The 19,104-nt window shown below is 38.5% G+C and overlaps 1 protein-coding gene across 7 annotated transcripts in view; it reads left to right on the forward strand.

Annotated features, from left to right (window-relative positions):
- The window catches only part of Ids (iduronate 2-sulfatase), a 252,787-nt gene that overhangs the window by 200,169 nt on the left and 33,514 nt on the right, over positions 1 to 19,104 (forward strand). For 2 of the 7 annotated variants that reach the window (XM_085684661.2, XM_085684656.2), the window contains one exon: positions 14,069 to 14,304. The exons of 3 other annotated variants lie outside the window; for them this stretch is intronic. In XM_085684661.2, the coding sequence (XP_085540787.1) occupies positions 14,069 to 14,289 (221 nt within the window). In that variant the 3' untranslated portion in view covers positions 14,290 to 14,304. Of the gene's footprint in view, positions 1 to 14,068; positions 14,305 to 15,389; positions 17,236 to 19,104 lie in introns of those variants that run through there. 2 more of the 7 variants (XM_085684659.2, XM_085684660.1) reach the window with 1 other exon arrangement.

Below are 19,104 nucleotides of genomic sequence, written 5' to 3' on the forward strand. Positions count from 1 at the left end.
GCCAAGTCGCAGGAGCTGGGAGCAGGAGCCAGGAGCAAGCACCGGAACCAAGAGCCGGAACCAAGAGGGCCTGATCCGGATCTGCTTCTCTTTTTAAAAGAGAAATATACCACGCCCCAGTGGGCTGGTATTTCAGCAGCTATTGGCTGACGGAGTGGAAGTCACTCCCCGCTGCACTGTGGGCTCGTATTTCAGCGACTATTGGTTGAGGCAGCGGAAGTTACTCCCACAAAACCCTTCCTCCATCCCAACAATCCCATTCCTCATCCTCCCCTTCTCACTTCTCTCTCTCCATCTCCCTTTACCCCCACCCCATCCCCACACCCAAGCTCCCAATTTTTGCCTGGCAATCTTGCCTAATTTTAATATCCAGGAGGATAGCTACATATTTTTCTTTGGGTTCACCATCCTATTTAGCTTCTCTAGGATCACGAATTATAGGCTCAATGTCCTTTATTTATGGCTAGAATCCACTAATGAGTGAATACATACCATATTCATCTTTTTTGGTCTGGGTTACCTCACTCAGGATAGTGTTTTCTATTTCCATCCATTTGCATGCAAACTTCAAGGTGTCATTGTTTTTTACTGCTGAGTTGTACTCTAATGCATATATATTCCAAACTTTCTTTATCCATTATTCCATTGAGGGGCATCTAGGTTGTTTCCAGGTTCTGGCTATTACAAATAATGCTGCTATGAACATAGTTGAACAAATGCTTTTGTGGTATGATAGGGCATCTCTTGGGTATATTCCCAGGAGTGGTATTGCTGGATCCTGGAGTAGTGATCCTGAATTTCCTGAGAAACAGCCACACTGATTTCCAAAGTGGTTGCCCAAGTTTGCATTCCCACCAGCAATGAATGAGTTTTCCCCTTACTCCACATCATTTCCAGCAAAGGCTATCATTGATGTTTTTGATTTTAGCCATTCTGACAGGTGTAAGATGGTATCTCAAAGTTGTTTTGATTTGCATTTCCCTGATTGCTAAGGAGGTTCCTCATGACTTTAAGTGCCTTTTGGCCATTTAAACTTCTTCAGTTGAGAATTCTCTGTTCAATTCAGAGCCCCATTTTTTAATTGGGTTAATTAGCATTTTAAAGTCTAGTTTCCTGAGTTCTTTATATATTATAAAGATCAGACCTTTGTCTGTTGCGGGATTGGTGAAGATCTTCTCCCAATCAGTAGGTTGCCTTTTTGTCTTAATGACAGTGTCCTTTGCTTTACAGAAGCTTCTCGGTTTTTGCAGGTCCCATTTATTCAATGTTGCCCTTATTTTCTGTGCTACTGGGGTTATACGTAGGAAGTGTCTCCTGTGTCCATGTGTTGTAGACTCCTTCCCACTTTCTCTTCTTTCAGGTTCAGTGTGTGCAGATTAATATTGAGGTCTTTAATCCACTTGGACTTGAGTTTTGTGCATGGTGATATGGATCTGTTTTCATTCTTCAACAGGTTGACATCCTGTTCTGCTGACACCATTTGTTGAAGATGCTTTCTTTCTTCCATTGTATACTTTTAGCTTCTTTGTCGAAAATCAGGTATTCATAGGTTTGTGAGTTAATATCTGGGTCTTCTATTTGATTCCATTGGTTGACTTCTCTGTTGTTATGCCAGTACCAAGCTGTTTTCATTACTGTAGCTCTGTAATAGAGTTTGAAGTCAGGGATGGTAATGCCTCCAGAAGTTCCTTTATTGTATAAGATTGTTTTGGCTATTCTGGGTTATTTGTTTTTCCATATAAAGGTGATTATTGTTCTCTCAAGTTTGTGAATGATTTTGTTAGGATTTTGATGGGGATTGCATTGAATCTATAGATTGCCTTTGGTAGAATTGCCATTTTTACTATGTTGATCCTCCCAATCCAAGAACATGGGAGGTCTTTCCATTTTCTGATGTCCTCTTCAACTTCTTTCTTCAAAGCCTTAAAGTTCTTGTCAAATAGATCTTTCACTTCCTTGATTAGATTTACCCCAAGATACTTAATGCTATTTGTGGCTATCGTAAAAGCTGAAGTTTCTCTGAATTCCCTCTCTGCTTCTCTATCCTTTGTGTATAGGAGGGCTGTTGATTTTTTTGAGTTGATCTTTTAACCTGCCACTTCACTGAATTTATTTATCAGCTGTAGGAGTTCTTTGGTAGAGTTTTTGGGGTCACTAATATACATTACCATATCATCTGCAAATAAGGAAAGTTTGACTTCTTCCTTTCCAATTCGAATCCCCTTGATCTCTTTATGTTGTCTTATTGCTATTGCTAGAACTTCAAGAACTATGTTGAAGAGATATGGTGAGAGTGGACAGCCTTGTCTTGTTCCTGATTTTAGTGGAATGGCTTTGAGTTTCTCTCATTTTAATTTAATATTAGCTGTTGGCTTGCTATATATTGCTTTTATTATATTTATGTATGATCCTTGTATCCCTAACCTCTCCAAAACCTTTGTCATAAAGGGGTGTTGAATTTTGTCAAATGCTTTTTCAACATCTAATGAAATTATCATATGGTTTTTTTCTTTCAGTTTATTTATGTGATGGATTACATTGATAGATTTTCATATGTTAAACCAGCCCTGCATCTCAGTGATGAAGCCTACTTGATCGTAATGAATAATTTTTTAAATGTGTGTCTTGGATTCTGTTTGGCAGAATTTTATTGAGAATTTTTGCATCGATGTTCATGAGTGAGATTGGTCTGTAATTCTCTTTTTTGGTTAAGTCTTTGTGTGGTGTTGGAATCAGGGTGACTGTAGCTTCGTTAAGAGTTTGGCAATGACTCTTCTGATTCTATTATGTGAAATACATTAAGGTGTATAGGTATCAGCTCTTCTTGGAAGTTCTGATAAAATTCTGCATTAAAACCATCAGGTCCTGGGCTTTTTTTGGTTGGGAGGTTTTTTATGACAGCTTCAGTTTCCTTGTGACTTATATGTCTGTTTAAATGATTCACCTGATCTTGATTTAATTTTGGTAAATGGTACTTATCGAAAAACAAGTTCTTTTTTTTTTTTACACTTTCCATCTTTGTGGCATTTAAGCTTTTGTAGTAAGACCCTATGATTCTCTGAATTTCCTCAGTGTCTGTTGTTATGTCCCCCTTTTCATTTCTGGTCTCTTAATTTCATGTTCTCTCTCTGCTTTTTGATTAGTTTGGACAAAGGTTCAAAGAATGGTGCGGGAGAATTGTCTGTATTCTGTCAATCATGTATTTTATTAAAACGCTGATTGGCCAGGCAGGAAGTATAGGCGGGTCAACCAGACAGGAAGTAGAGGTGGGGCAATGAGAATAGGATAAGGCTAGGGAGGAGGAAGCTCCCTCCGCCATTCCTGCCCAGACCACCGAAGAGGCAACATGTGAGCTGACACCTGAAAAAGATACCAAGCCATTTGGCTACCATAAATAATAATAATGGGTTGATATAATTTACATGGGTTAACAAGATGCCTGAGCTAATGGGTCAATCAGTTTATAATCTTATGGAGTCTTGTGTATGATTTTCTTTGTTTTTTGCCAGCTGTGGGGTACTGGGAGGGACAGAAACCCCAATAAGCCAGTCCTTCATGTTACAAATGGTGCCCCACGTGGATAACTGAATCCATAGAAAGCGTGAGAAAGTTTGGTAAAGAGTAGAGTACAGCATGTTTTCTTGGTAGCAGCAATTTCTCGGGTCTACTCTGCTTGCTAGAGGCAAGCAAATGCTCTTATGTAAGAGAGGCTTCCTGACTCAGCTTTAGCTGAAAAACCCTGCAGCACTTTTAAGAGGTCCTGCCACTAAACACTTAAACTGTTTTGAGTAAAAGCTGAATGCATGCTTTTCGGTTTTCAGCTGTAACAGGAAAAAAGCTGCGCTGTTTTAAAATGCCGGTTTTCTGGGCCGTCCTGCCAGGGCAAACTCTGATTCTTTCAGGCATGCAGTCCAACTGAGTGTGGTCTAAGAGCAGAATGCTGCAGCTTACTTGCTTGCAAGGACCTTGAAACGCCATAGAGTTGTGGTGATAAACATGGTTACAGCTGTTACCTCCACTACAAGGCTGAAAAGCTAAGGAATGGACTGGATCCAGCCATCAAAGCCACGGTTTTAGATTCATGTAGTCAGAAAAAGAGAGAGAGATACAGTAAAGAGAGATTCAAAGACAAAAAAAACACCTCTAAATGGTTTACTATGTGTTAAACAATATATGCAGGCTAAAGGTTAAATTTCTTAGGGTAAAAAAGGAAGAAAGAAAGTAGTTGGGTATGGTGGTACATACCTTTAATCACAATGCCTGGGAAGCAGAGGTAGATTGACTTCTGTGACTTCAAGGGGCAGAGGTAGATTGACCTCTGTGACTTCAAGGCGTGGTAGGACACACCTTTAATCCCAATGCCTGGGAGGCAGAGACAGACAGATCTCTGTGAATTCAAGGTGTTGTAGCATACACCTTTAATCCCAACACTGGGGAGGCAGAGACAGACAGATCTCTGTGAGTTCAAGGACAGCCTGGTCTACAGGGTTATTGTGGGACAAAGATATACAAAGAACCTGTCTCAAAAAGTAAAAATAAAAGACATAGATGTTTTAAAAAAGCCACATAAAGGTGGAAAATGCACAGAGAATCTTGATACTGTATGCTATTATACTCTCTTTGAATTGTTTGAATGCTGAGGAAGGAGCAACAGCTGCTAAAAGACTTTTGTTTATAAATGCTGCTGAACTAACCCAAGATAGGTATTTTGAAAATACCTTGGCTTCAAAATTGAAGTCAAAAGGTATGTTGCTTTGGAGAAGAGATTTTGTTTTTGCTTCCAGAGAAAATTAGAAGCTGTGGATTCATTCGGTGTTAAGAAAAATCAGGTTCGATAAAGGAAGACCACCTGAGAAATCTCCGATACGAACAGATGGCCCAGATGACAGAGTTCTACATCCAGAATAGATTCAAAACTGCTGCCTGAGGTGATCAAGACTCCCAGGATATTCCAGTCAGGACTTGATTATAACTCTAAATTTCCTTTAGGTCTCCATAAGATTATCAGCACCTCCAATCAGCAGGAAGTAACCTGAAATACTACACCCACATTCCCAACAAATGGACTATGGGTATTTTCCTTTGTTTAAAAAAAAGAGGGAAATTTTGTGGGAGAATTGTCTGTATTCTGTCAATCATGTATTTTAATAAAACACTGATTGGCCAGGCAGGAAGTATAGGCGGGTCAACCAGACAGGAATTAGAGGTGGGGCAATGAGAATAGGATAGGCTAGCGAGGAGGAAGCTCCCTCTGCCATTCCTGCCCAGACCACCGAAGAGGCCACATGTGAGCTAACAGCTGAAAAAGGTACCAAGCCATATGGCTACCATAGATAATGATAATGGGTTAATATAAGTTACAAGGGTTAACAAGATGCCTGAGCTAATGGGCCAATCAGTTTATAATCTTATGGAGTCTTGTGTGTGAGTTTCTTTGTTTTTTTTGCCAGCTGTGGGGTACTGGGAGGAACAGAAACCCCATCAAGCCAGCCCTTCATGTTACAAAAGAATCAGCTCTTTGTTTCCTTTATTCTTTGCATTGTTTTCTGTGTTTCTATTTTGATTTCAGCCTTCAGTTTGATTATTTCCAGTCTTCTACTCCTCCTGGGTGAATCTGCTTCTTTTTTTCTAGAACTTTCAGCTGTGCTGTTTAGTCTCTAATATGAACTTTCTCTGTTTTTTTAATGTGGGCACTTAGAGCTATGAACTTTCCTCTTAGCACTGCTTTCATAGTGTTCCATTGGTTTGGGTATGTTTTGTCTTTATTTTCATTGAATTCAAGGAAGACTTTAATTTCTTTCTTTATTTCTTCCCTGACCCAGGTGGATCAGTAGTTGACTGTTCAGCTTCCATGAGTTTGTAGGCTTTCTTGGGTAGAATTATTAATAAATTCTCACTTTATTTCATGGTGATCCGATAAGACACTAGTGGTTACTAATATTTTTTTGTGTCTGTGGAAGTTTTCTTTGTTATCGAGTATGTGGTCAGTTTTAGAGAAGGTTTCATGTAGCTCTTACATCTTAATTTAAACAATTTCTATTAGTCTGTGTATTTCCATGACTCCATGGTGTTACCTCATTTTCTACAAGTCTTGTTCTCTTAGTGACTGTCTGGTATCTGTTTGATTCTGACTATTCTCTCTATATATCTCTGTTTGAATTTCCTGCCTGGCTTTACTCTGCTAAGCCATTGACAGAAATAGGTTATTCATGAACCAATAAAAGCAACACATGTACAGAAGGACATCCTACCTCACTAGTTTAAGATACTTCAACAATCTGAATGTTGCCTTTCATGATTTTATGCATAACCACCTCTTTAGGAAGGCTGTCCAATTGCCAAACAGCTGCCTTCTATTCTGTAGAACTTATTCTCTTATACTGCTCTGTAATTTTTTTCTTTAGGTTTTTCCTCCATTTTTGTCATTTGGAGTCTATCGTGGGAATATTTGTTAAGGACAGACATCATACTTGATTTCCCTCTAGAGCTCTGCAGCCTGACATGAGGTCTGATCAAGTGGATGAGTACAGCCTTGGAGATTTTAAAAAGAAAACAAGAGGCATCACGTGGTGTATTGCCACGATTATGTCAGTAGTTTTTGTCAGTGCAATTTTCTTTTGCTAAGTGTACTCTTAGACTCTAAAAAGTCCACTGCTAAATGTCACTTGAATCAGCAGGATTGACCTGCCAGAAAAAGACTAGTTGGTTTCCCTTATTTTCAGAGAAACCTCCTGGGGATTGCTGCTTGGTGGACTTGGTAATTTCCTCAGGGGATCAATAGCTCATCACTTTGTTGTGTCCAGAACTGTAAGGATTTTAAAACAGCTCTCAGCTTCCAACACTGATATTACTTCTATGTTTTTAGGTCGCTTATATACATACATACATACATACATACATACATACATACGTGTGTGTGTGTGTACCTGTATATCCCTATATGTGTGACAATGTTACAGTTCTTCCCCTTAAAATTAAGGCCTTAATGTATGTATGTATATAAGCATTTTTACCCTTAGATTTGTTTTCTTACACTCTCAAACTAATACTAGAAGATTCTTATTAAACTTTGAGAAACAACAATACTTTATGAATGGCTATATCTCCAAAGTATAACTATACTATTTTGATTTGATAGACATTATCTTCTTCCCCAGACATGTTTTTTCCTATCATGTCATCTTGGTCATGCTATGGCTATATTTATTGACATTCCTTTTTTTTGCCTGAGGGATTTTTTTAAAATCATATAGCTGCCTCAGAGTCTTTGTGCAGGACTGGATGAGGCACAGCTCTTACAACTTGAAGTATAGTACAAAAGAAACAATTTTGTATGTTGGATGAGGTCCCATGGACCATCCCCAAATGTGCTTCAAAAGAACTGTTTATTAGAAGGATTACTGCAGACCACCTGGCTTCTTGTTAACTCCTTAACCTAGCAAGTTGTGTTTAGGCCTGACTGCTATTTCTTTCTAGGAAAATGCATTCTTTTTCCCTTAGGAAACTCATTCTATAAATAATTATTGGACATGTAATGTATTGTATGGCAGGGTGCTAGGTTATAGGTTATGCACTCAGATTAATTAAATTAAGATGTTTCCAGAACTAGTAGTAAGATCTTGGCAACACTGGGATGTCTCCTCCCTATTCCCTTCTCAGATACCATATCCTATAGGTTTCCACTTCATTGTGTTATACTCATCCTCACCTCCTCATTATAGGCTAAACATCCTTTGTTTGTGATTTCATGCCACGTTTTCTCTACATTGCTCTGCTGTCTGGAAATACCAGTTGACTTATTTGTGTTGTCTTTAATAGATAATGAATATCCAGTAAAGCAACTTTATCTTGCATTTATCTATGTTCTTGGTGTTCTGTATGTAAGTTGTTATAGGATGGTTCTTTATATCAGGCATGGTTTTACCAAAAAGCAGTTTTACCTAAAAATAGCAAGATCCACAGGCACAAATGTAGATATAGACATACATCTATCATTTTTGCCTCCTAAAACTTCAGTATTGTATACACTGCAGAAAATATATGTGATAGTTATCCTGTAACTATCTAACATCTATCCATCTATCAATAATCTATCTAGTTATCCATTAACCTATATTAAATTGCCTTCTGTAAGTATCAGGTTATATAAACATATCAAAATATTGTCTGTTCATCCATCCATCCATCCATCCATCATCCTTCCTTCTATCCACCCACTTATCTACAAGAAATTGGTTGGCTTCTATAAGTATCACGGTTAGCTAAATGTATCCAAAATCTGTAGAGCAGAGTTTGAAAGGGAAGATTGCAATCAGAAACAGTCTAGAGCTTCAGACACTGACTAAAATTTGGTATCCACGGGCAACAGTAAGGAGCAAAGTAGTCAACAGCATAAGAAACCCTGTGGTTTTCACTATTTGAGTTTTTTCCTAAGGAAAAGTTCAGAATCCATTTTTAAAGAGCCCATTTCACTCAGTAATTCTTATCAAGGATAATCTCTCCTGGGTTAATTTAAGTCAACTGATTAGGAAATTTAGTCAGACCTGAAAATTCCCTTTTACCATGGTAGCTAGATCAGTGCTTGGTTCAGTGAATGGACACTGCAAGAGCACCTTACAATTCTGCTGAGTCAAAAGGATCATGGTGTTCAATAAATGATGGTGCAAGGAGTGTAATACTGGCCATGAGAAAAGCTCCTTTATTGCTGCAGTGAGCACGAATACTTCCGCATTGAGGCAGAACAATGAAACAGAAAGATTATGGAGTCACTGGAGTGAGAGTAAGAAAACCATACTACATAGAGTCATTTCTCATAAAATACTCTCTCTCTCTCTATGGCTCTGCAATCAGAACTGACACAAGGCCAAATTCTTAGTGTAGTCTCTCGAGCTGCCAGGGTCAAGCCCCATTTCATTAACTGGTCTATTTAGAAGCATCTGGCACAGTTGAGTCAGACGTTAGGGACTTCTAGAGCATGCCTGTATTTTCAGAGCCCTGTTTCTTGGTTTTTGCCTACTGAATGTCTTCTCCAAATCTCATGTTTCCCCTTTGTCTTATAAAGCCCTTCTTTGGAAATTATCTTGACTTTTTCACAATTATGTAAGACTTCTGGTCCCAAGAGAATTTAGGCCAGGGCACTAGGTCTCTATCTATATAAGCCTTTCTAATGTCCTGTCTCTTGTTTATTTGTTGCCTCATCTTCTCATCTACATTGGACAGTGTGCTCTGGGTAGGTGGGCACAGTATCGTGTGCTTCTTTATGTAATCCTCAGACATCCTGCACAAAGCAGCTGCTTGACAAATCCAGGAAGCTTTGAATTAAAACAAAGACTTTAAAATAAATCACTCTCATTCCTTAAGCTGCTTTATTCTGTATCACATGTTGAAATGAAAGACAATTTGTCTTCTAATTAGCTTTTAATGAGTAGTACTTGACCTTTGAGCTCTACTTCCAACCTTGAGAGCAGGCAGTGAATGTGTAAATTTCAAGACTTGATTTAATAAAAAAGTCACTTCCATTTGCCTAGCCCTTTGAAACCTTCAGAATACCTTGCCTCCTCTTCTGTTGCATAAGATTGTGGGGTAAACAGAGATCCATACAATATCAGAGACAAGGAAACAGAAATTAGTCAGGTCAAAGGTTCTGCCCTTGGATCATTCAGATCACAGGAGTCAAACCAAAGAATCCAGAGGGGTGTCATGATACCCAGATCCAAATGCTTTCCTCAAAGAGAATAGGATAACTCACCAGGCAAAAAGTAATTGTAATCACTAAGGGTAATGGAATCTTTAATTTGGAGAATTTGTATGCAGTGGAATTTAGCCCCACATCCTGCTCTTCCCATTTCTTATAATCAAAGTCTCTTTGGTACATTTCTTGGTGCTCACTGAGACATTATAAGACATTCCCTAATACTTTTCAAAACCAATATGTGTGTGTTTTCTGACAGTAGTGGCTCTAATTTGCCTGTGGCACCTTTCCTTTCAGTCTTGGCTCCTGCCATAAATTATTTGACATGTTTTCTTACAAAATGGCAAAACTGTAACACAGGGAAAGTGAGTAGTGAGAGAGAAAAACATTGGCTCTGTTCACCAAACCATAATAGCAATTCAATAGATACTCAATTATTATCTTCTTGATCGCTAGTTGTCTGCGAATCTGTTCTTGACTTTACTCTGGTATTTGGAGGAAATAAAGAGTAAAATGTCATCACTATCTTGATTATAGAGATACCATAGATGGATTGACAATCGAGGATTAGCCTTGTCTCCCTTTGTTAAATCGGAACTTTATGAGTCAGAGAGACTCCATGATTACTTCTGTTTACTTTGTGATGCTCTCCTCTACTTTCAGTCCTACTTTACATTCTCTTTAACTTATTCAGATTACACAGTCCTCTTCTGAGCCAACAGGAACATAGATTACCTATCCACATTGTGTCATCGAGGATGGATCCCTATACAACTTTTGACTTCCTACAGCTCACAGTTTCAGGAAACTTGCAGAGCTATGCCTTTTATATTCATTTTATAGTCAAGGAACCAGAGGTACAAGATGTTGCATATTTTTTCATAGTGGCACAGACAATATACAGTGTCCAAATTCCTTGACCTATTTTTTGTATTCCATTTCCTACTTAATCATAGCCCATGTCATATATGTCATAGAAGAGGATCTGTGAATGTTCTTTGATGTATCCTTGATGCCACCTCCTGGCTTCATGCCTGACAGTGGATTTATGTCCAAAAATATTACTCAATGGGAGAAGTACAAATGCATCCAGAAAGGGGAAAGTTTGCTGGCAAGCACTTTTACAGACAATGTGCCAGGTATGAGTGGTGCTACTTCAAATGGTTTTGTAAACATAGGTTTGCTATATAGCCAGATTCTTGGCCCAAAATCAGATCACATTCACAAGTGAGGATTGGCCAGACATCTGAAGAGCAATAAAAATCTGGCATCTTAATTTGACTCCTGTTTTGTTCTGTTATTACAAGAGCCTTATGTTATACTATTTATTCAGCCATGCCAATTCTAAATCACAAGGATGGTATTGTTATGATCATTTAAGACAGTACAATCTACCTGCTATCTTGCCTGCATTCATTGTACTTTTTTGACTTACCTTCAGACAGTCAGGTTCCAGTCATAAGTCTGTAGAGTGTTTTACTTCTTCTTTAACACATTTCATCACTGGTTCTTTAAAAAAATCCACATTAATTAATTATGCCTAATAATGGATCTCATTATTATAATTTTCATATTTACCCTCCCCCATTATCCTCTCTTGGCCCTCTCTCACTCCTCAGTCATATTCCTATAAGCAACTGCAATGAAATGCATTGGAGCAGTCATGCATACACACACATGCACACACGCATACACCTGTGGGACCATTTTATTATAAATTTGGTGCTGTGGGAACTTCTTCAGCCACACACACGAGAGAGAGAGAGAGAGAAAGAGAGAGAGAGAGAGAAGAGACAGACAGAGAGAGAGAGAGAGAGAGAGAGAGAGAGAGAAGAGACAGAGACAGACAGACAGACAGACAGAGAGAGAGAGAGAGAGAGAGAGAGAGAGAGAGAGAGAGAGAGATTATTTTTAAATGGAAAAACAGTGAATTTTACAAGGGCAGTTGCCAAAAGTGATTCAGTGTTTGCTCCTGCGTGAGCCCATAGTCCTGCCAAGAGTAAACCACAACCCTCCTAGCCAGATTTTTTTTTTTGCCAGCAGGGGATATGGGACAGATGGGCTAATTCTATATACTCGTGGCACTGGACAGGTCACTGGAAATCCTTTATTCCAATCATCTTAAAGCAAGTGTGGAATGAGTGTGTGCATGGCTTTATTCACAATGATGTGCCAATGTGTTGAAGATGTGAGGATGGAAAATCAGGTGAGGAGAGTCCCATGAGTAATTCATGGGACTTAATGGCTATGATTGTGGTGTCCTGTGTGCCTTGGCACTTGGTAACCCCTAAACAAGGACAAGGATAAGGCTAAAGGTCCACAAGACCAGGGTTTTCCTTCCTGGGAGCTGAAACAATGACCTTCAGCAGCAAAAATAAATAAATAAAAATAAATAAATAAATAATATTCTAAAAAATCCATCTTCTTTCCTTAGCACAACTCTAAGTCTTGTACCAGGCCAGAATTTTCACACAGTGGTAGAATTTAAAAACAAATTTGAGCTGCCCCATGAGAGCTTTTACCCTAGAGCAGGTCACCTTTGCAGATTTCTGTAGGACAAGCTTTGATGATGGGTGGGAGGCAAATAGAAAGATATTTGCATCTGCTACATTTGTCACACAAATCACAGACCATTTCTGTCTAAGGAGAGATCAGAACCAAGCTTGCTGAATGATTCCTAGGGAATGAATGGGATGATTTAAGCACATAGGCATCTGGTTTATTTAATGTTTGGTGTTTTTCTGAAGATTTGTAGTCACTGGGAATGAAGGGTGCACAAAAGCCTGTGGAAGGAAGAGAAAGCTTTAGGATCTTCAGGGAGCATGCAAAGGTGGCCATCAGAGGCTATATAGTTTAAAGAAGCCCATTCCCTGGCAGTGTGCCAGGCTCCATCTGGAGTTTCAAGTGAAGATAATGACAATGTACTGTTATGAGTGACTACTGTTTACTAGGTTCCATGAAAATTACTTTACATGCGTAATTCTCATTAATTCTCTCTAGGAATCACTGCAATAATGTTATCAGATTCAACTTCTGGGTAAGGAAGTCTAGGCTGAGAGAGTTGAACTATTTCTTAGAACACTATGTAAGAAGTAGAATTGGGATTCAAAATCCTCAGTATGAAAGGTGTTGAAAGTATCTGTATATCTTGGCAATATGTCACTAATATGGCCTCCTTCACCATGTGGAGAAATGTAAATTTGAGACTTGGTTTTACTAAAGAGAAGCTGTGTGATGTTGGCAAGTCATTTAGACTCTCTGAGTCTGCATTTTTTTCACTGATAAACTGTAGAGTTCAAACTCTTCTGGGATAAATGTAAGACTACAAAAAGAGAGAGAGAGAGAAAGAGAAAAGAAAGGGAGGAAGGAAGAAAGGAAGGAAGAAAAATCTTGTGGGACTAGTTAAGTGCTCTATATATACATGGCAAGTAGTAGAGATAGTTCCAGGTCCAAGACCCCCAAAAACTTCTTAGGAGTGCTCATGCAGGATCCTAAGAGCCTATATTCCTTTTATAGCAGTGATGAGGGCGATCAGAACCTGTGAGATGGCAGCAATGGCCCTTAGAGACCATATGGACTCAGCTCTCATTGAACAAGAGGTTCCCATGGCTCATAGAGAGAGGAAAGACAAGGTTGATGCTCATCTGCCTGTCTCTAACATGAAGCATGTCATTTCTTTTTTTAAAAAAAATTAAATCACTTCTTGGCCCATTAACTCTAGCTTTTTACTGGCTAATGCTTACATATTAGTTTAACCCATTTCTATTAATCTGTGTATCGCCATGAGGCTGTGGTTTACCGGGTAAAATTTCCAGCATCTGTTTCTGGCAGCTCCACGGTGTCTCTTTTACTCTGCCTTCTCCCAGCATCCCGTCCAGTTCTACCCCCACCCTCGCCTACCTAAGTTCTGCCCTATCAACAGGCCAAGGCAGTTTCTTTATAATAATGGTAATCAGAACACACAGAGGGAACTCCCACATCACCTCCCCTTTTCTGTTTAAATAAAAAAGAAGGCTTTAACATAGTAAAATTACATATAACAAACAGATATCAAATAAAAATTAAAGTTACAATATTTATATCTATTTTATCTTATATCACAACTAAGGAAAACTATATTATTACTATATATTTTTCAACTCCATCAAAGACTCCAGAAGGATATAATATTGCCTAAGTAAACAGGAAGTGCATTGTAAGCAACTTCCAAAACTCTAGAAATGACAGAGACATCTCACTGCCTGTATAGTCACCCAAAGTTCCTCTCTACCGTTGGGGCATCCATCTTCAGCCTTCAGGCCCATAGTATCCAGCAAACTTTTCCATGAAGCAGGAAATTTCAAAGACAGTTCAGTTACTTTCTTCTGTGTCCTGCAGAATGTCTCGCAGACCCTTTCATGAAGCAGGAACCCCGAAGAACCATCTCACCTTTAGGCAAGTTCAGCAGTGATCGCTTTGTGGGTATAGCATGTCCAGTGAAGCAGTCCAAGCAAGAAGTGGCTCCTCAGCCATTTGGGCTAGAAGCATTTCATTTCAGTGTAGAATTACATAGTTCTTGTATCACTGAACTACATGTGTGCATGATAATCAGCTCATAAAATTATTACAGTGCAAATGGAAAGATAAACGGTCATGGCATTTGTTAATACTGTAAACATCATTTGTTGGCAAACGATAGCTTTACTGATGCCTAATGTATATATCAGCAGAACAATGCACCAGAAAATATTAACATCTGTCGACGCAGTACAAATGATTGTAAGTGACTTTCCTTTAATGTAAAAATTATACAATAATAAAACATATGGGTGTGAATTAATATGATACAGAAACTGGTTTATGTGTTCAGAGACATAAATAATAATTGTATACAAAAAGCAAGCAAAAGTTCTTTTAAGTTTTGCTTTGTCAAAAATGACTCTCTGACACCAAATACAGGAGAAAGTCAGGAAATTGAGATAGTTATTAAATCTGACCTTGATCAGTTTTTATTATGTCAGAAAAAATGGTTCTTAAGAGAGAGAGAGTTGTCATGGGATTAGAGTCCATCTACAGTGAGATGTTTCCATGGTAACAAATCAAACACCATTTCCTCTGACTCCAGTCTCCTGCTTCAGAAGTATGAACTTAGTATTGAATAATTAGAATGAGACACAGTAATGTTGTGTAATGACAAAAAGAAAAAAAAAACCCAGAAGAACCAATCTGGAGGTAGTGAATTATTTTTAAATGGCAATTAACCCCATCAATGTGACTGTCTGCCGCTCAGGCTGGCCATGGCAAGTCCTATGTAGGTATTCGATTTTACAAATTGAAAGTATATTTTTCGTCATACACCACCATAATAAAAAACCAAAGCTGAACCTAAATCCTACCTGAATTAATGAAGACTGCAATTATGAATAAAGCCATAATAGAAATTCAGAGCTGTGTCTAAGACTGCAGTAGGTGGTAGCATGTGATTCTGTACCTGAATTCTCCTCATGTTTGAGGGATCTAAAAACATATTTTATGCTGGTGCATGGTTAGTGTCCCACAACCAATGAGCTATCTAAATTCATAAGCTCCGATGTCACACTCCTAAAATCTTGGTGGAAAGCTAAACTGGTGCATACAAAACAACTTAGAACTTAGGGAGCTTGGCTTGGCTTACCATACTGTTGTTTAATTGCATTAAGAGTATATTGTTCTTCCTTAGGAAATGTATCCGAGGAGCTCATCTGGAGGGGCATCTGATGTTCTCTGCTGGGTTGTTTTTCTCCAGATGTTTCCCATTTATTTCCGAAATGTTTCCTACCCACAAGGAGAAAAAAGAATCTAAGATCTGCATTTGTCCCAGGAGAGTGTGTTGTCTTTCCTGTGTCACCCAAGTCATAATGACTATACTTATCAACAAAGCAAATGTGTCTCATGAAGTCTGTTTCTGTAAAGATTCTTAGGACCCTCGATGCTCCCCAAACACACTGATTCATTCCTGAAAACCTTTTGTCCCATTTGTGTCTCACCCAGTTCATTATTAGAGACCAATCTGCTACAACACCACACTACCTCCCATAGTGATGTCTAGCTGTGTGAAAGTTGAGGAGATATTTATGCTGATTTTTGTATACATAGAGCAAACATTGTAATTCAGCATTTTGGGAAAAAAGAACTTAACTTTGAGAGCAATGGTAAAATGCCTTGCTTGTGGTCTGGAATGAGAGGGTTAACCTGGCTTATTTTAAAGAATTTTCTTGTCTCTTCCTTGCTTGTATTTATTTCTAGGATTCCTTTGGCTCTAGCTCTTTGTGCAAACAAGATACAAATCTGTTCTGTTGGTTATAGATGGAAGCATGAAAGAGTCCTGGAAACTTAAAATTAGGAAGCAAAGGAATATCAACCAAGCCCCTTATTACTGCATTTCTTCATTCATTACTATATACAGTGTACTTACACCTATAAAGTACCCAGAGGTGTTAATCCACAGAGAAAAGTAAATTACACAGTTAGCAGAGCATGTTACTCTCCCATTTGGAGGCTAAAGTAGACTTGTTCTCATAACAGAATATTACCCATCTTGTTGCATTGTATGAAAGTGTTGGCTTGGCTTATCAGTGGGGCCAAGTATGAGATAATGTGTGAGAAGTATTTCATAGTTTCTGAATGATGAAGACTTTTCTTTCATCTCCTATTAACAGGAGAGAATGCTAGCCTAGAGATTCTTTAGTATGATTCACACAGCTACTATGATCAGACAGTAGAAAATGAAGGGTTAAATCTTGGCTGTACTTCTCTGGGCTCAGTTGTCGCATCTATAAAATGGTGTTAACGTGTCTCCCCATCAAATTGTTGCCAAGAGCACAGAAGAGAAAATACTTGCCTTAGAGATTCATGCATATTAATAAGAATAGTGATAAATTGGTTGCCAATTTTATTTTCTGGTTATACCCTAAAATGAAGGTGAACCTGAGAAATTTCTATTCATGGGTCTAGGTAGATTATTTAAATGCCAGCATAAAATGGATACCTTATAAAAATGCATTGTGTTAGTATGACATTTGGAAAGAGAAGATAAACATTAGTCCTGTGTTCATTTTTAAATTCATCTCATTGCCTGGAATGTCTTATACACAAACTGTTAGGTGCCTTTAAAAAATGCAACAGCTCCTCACTTCTGTTCCTGACCTCTTACATTTGAATTGTCTCATGGTTTCTTTTATTCCAGGACAACTTAAAAGCCAGCTCTATGTTAATGGTGAAATAGTTCCTTTAGGTCTATCCTAATGCCTTTAATAATAGTCGGCAATTAGAAAGGTGACAAATGAAAGTGTCCCCAAATGAATTGTATGTCACAGGTCATTCAGAAGAAACAGTTGCAAGGGTTATCTTTAATTGAATGGTTAAACTGACAAGCATCTTTGCACAGGGGTCAGTTGATTCTGATAGGGACGGTTAATAGGAGCCAAATATGTGAGTACCCCTTCTCCTGAGTAATAAACAACTTCAACTCTGATGTACCCCAAATTCTCCACCAAGTTCTCGACAATAAATCAACTAAGCTTGAACACTGGCTTCTAAAGACAGCTCTCTATCTTCTATGAATCCAAACTTGACTATCTTGCCATCTGTTAGTATCCAATCAAGAATGCAAAATTCAAACTTGTCCTTCACTTTTGCCATTTCCCACTACTCTAGCAACAGGTATTATTGCAATAAAGTGCCTGCTTTAGTGAACATGGGATTCATTTTGAAATCTTTCTTATGGCATCCACATAGTTGGCCTTTGCTTGATGTCTATTTTCTGGCCTACCAGCTGAGCAGAAATGAGACTGACATATTGGGGAATTTGTTTCCCACAGCAGGGGCTATCATTCCCAGTGATCTTTGTGATGTCCAAAATGATTTCAGCTCTTAAACTCACAGCGCTCTAGCATTGGCAGGACCACAGAAAGCAAGTAGCATGAACTTTAAGGGTACAGAGAGTAGAGTTGTCACATACCAAACCTATGGTAGGCTTAACAGGAAACCCAGGGCCTTTAAGTTCAATCCTTCATACTGCCTCTGCTTTCTGATCACTCTGATGACCAGGCACCATCAAGAATTATGTGGACTATCAGGGATGTGCCAATCAAGGGATCTGAACATTTGGGTCCATAATATTCATAAATTACTTTCTAAAATTTGTATATAATCAATACAATAGATGAAACTATATAATTATATGTATGCAGTTTATCACAATTTATAATTGAGTGATATAAAATAAGATTTCAATATACGGAACAAAATTACTATGAATAATTCACTGGATTACATATTTGATTGAGTATGCAAATTGGTAAAAGAGATGGTATGACTCTAAGATGCCAGAGCAGAATAGCAGAAGCTTTGTAGCCAAAATTCTGACTGCTATTATTGTGGATGAGACTGCAGCAAGATTGGCACACTTGGGTGGTCTATAGTCTCTGCAGATTAGAGCAACCCCTTGGGCTTGCTTTGCATGACACCCACTGTTAACAAACACTCTCTTTCACTGTTTCTTTCATCGAATCAACCACAGTGTACATGCTGAGCTATGCTGAGGACAGCCATTATCCTTTGAAATCCTGCTTTCCTTAAGCCTAGCTGTGAAATGGTACCGTTCCAGTTCTTCCTAAAGACAACGTTCTATACCTTAAAATGGTCATTGTGGTGTTATTTGTAGACACTACCTGAAGGTGACTGTTGAAATCACTCAGGGACATCACTAGCAGATTATGTAGCAATTATAACAGTTGGCTGTAAAGACAATGCACAAGCATGGAAAATGCTTATGGTCAGTTAAGAACACCTTCTGCAAAGCAGGGTTGTCTGGAATACTGTTATACTCATGAAAAATGGAAACACCTTGATCAAGAGCCAAGCTCAGATTCTTCAAGATGGAAATGATGACTTTGTTAGGGAGTATGTTTCTGAATATTCCAACAAAGCCCAGAAAATATAGCACAATTCTGGTGTTCTGCCAGCAGATGGCGATACCCCACTTTCTGTTTTCCAGAACGCAAGTCACAAAAGGAAAGCTTTGGTGTCTGTCAGGTCCTGCAGATTTTCTGCATTTTTATTTAAATATCCAGCTATGTTTTTTTCCAGTACCCAGTGGACCCTGAAAGTTATTTTTGATCAGGCTATGTGGCTCCAAGGAAGCAAATCCAAGGTTTATAGGACCTGTGGGGGAGCCTCTTTGACAAAAACAGTTCAAAGTTACAAATGCAAAATTAAGTGCTGATCTTTGAAAGGGATTTCTGTAAAAATTGCCCATTTAGCTGAGTCTTCATTATATTCCCCACAATCTTCCTGAGATCAATTGCTGATTTTATACAGTCTGGCCTGGCATTGATGGACATTGCCATGTAAAGATCTCTGTGGATTTGGGCATATTCATTTCTACCAGTCTT

Source organism: Myodes glareolus, chromosome X, assembly GCF_982192425.1.
Source record: "Myodes glareolus chromosome X, mMyoGla1.1, whole genome shotgun sequence".
Classification (NCBI taxonomy): domain Eukaryota; kingdom Metazoa; phylum Chordata; class Mammalia; order Rodentia; family Cricetidae; genus Myodes; species Myodes glareolus.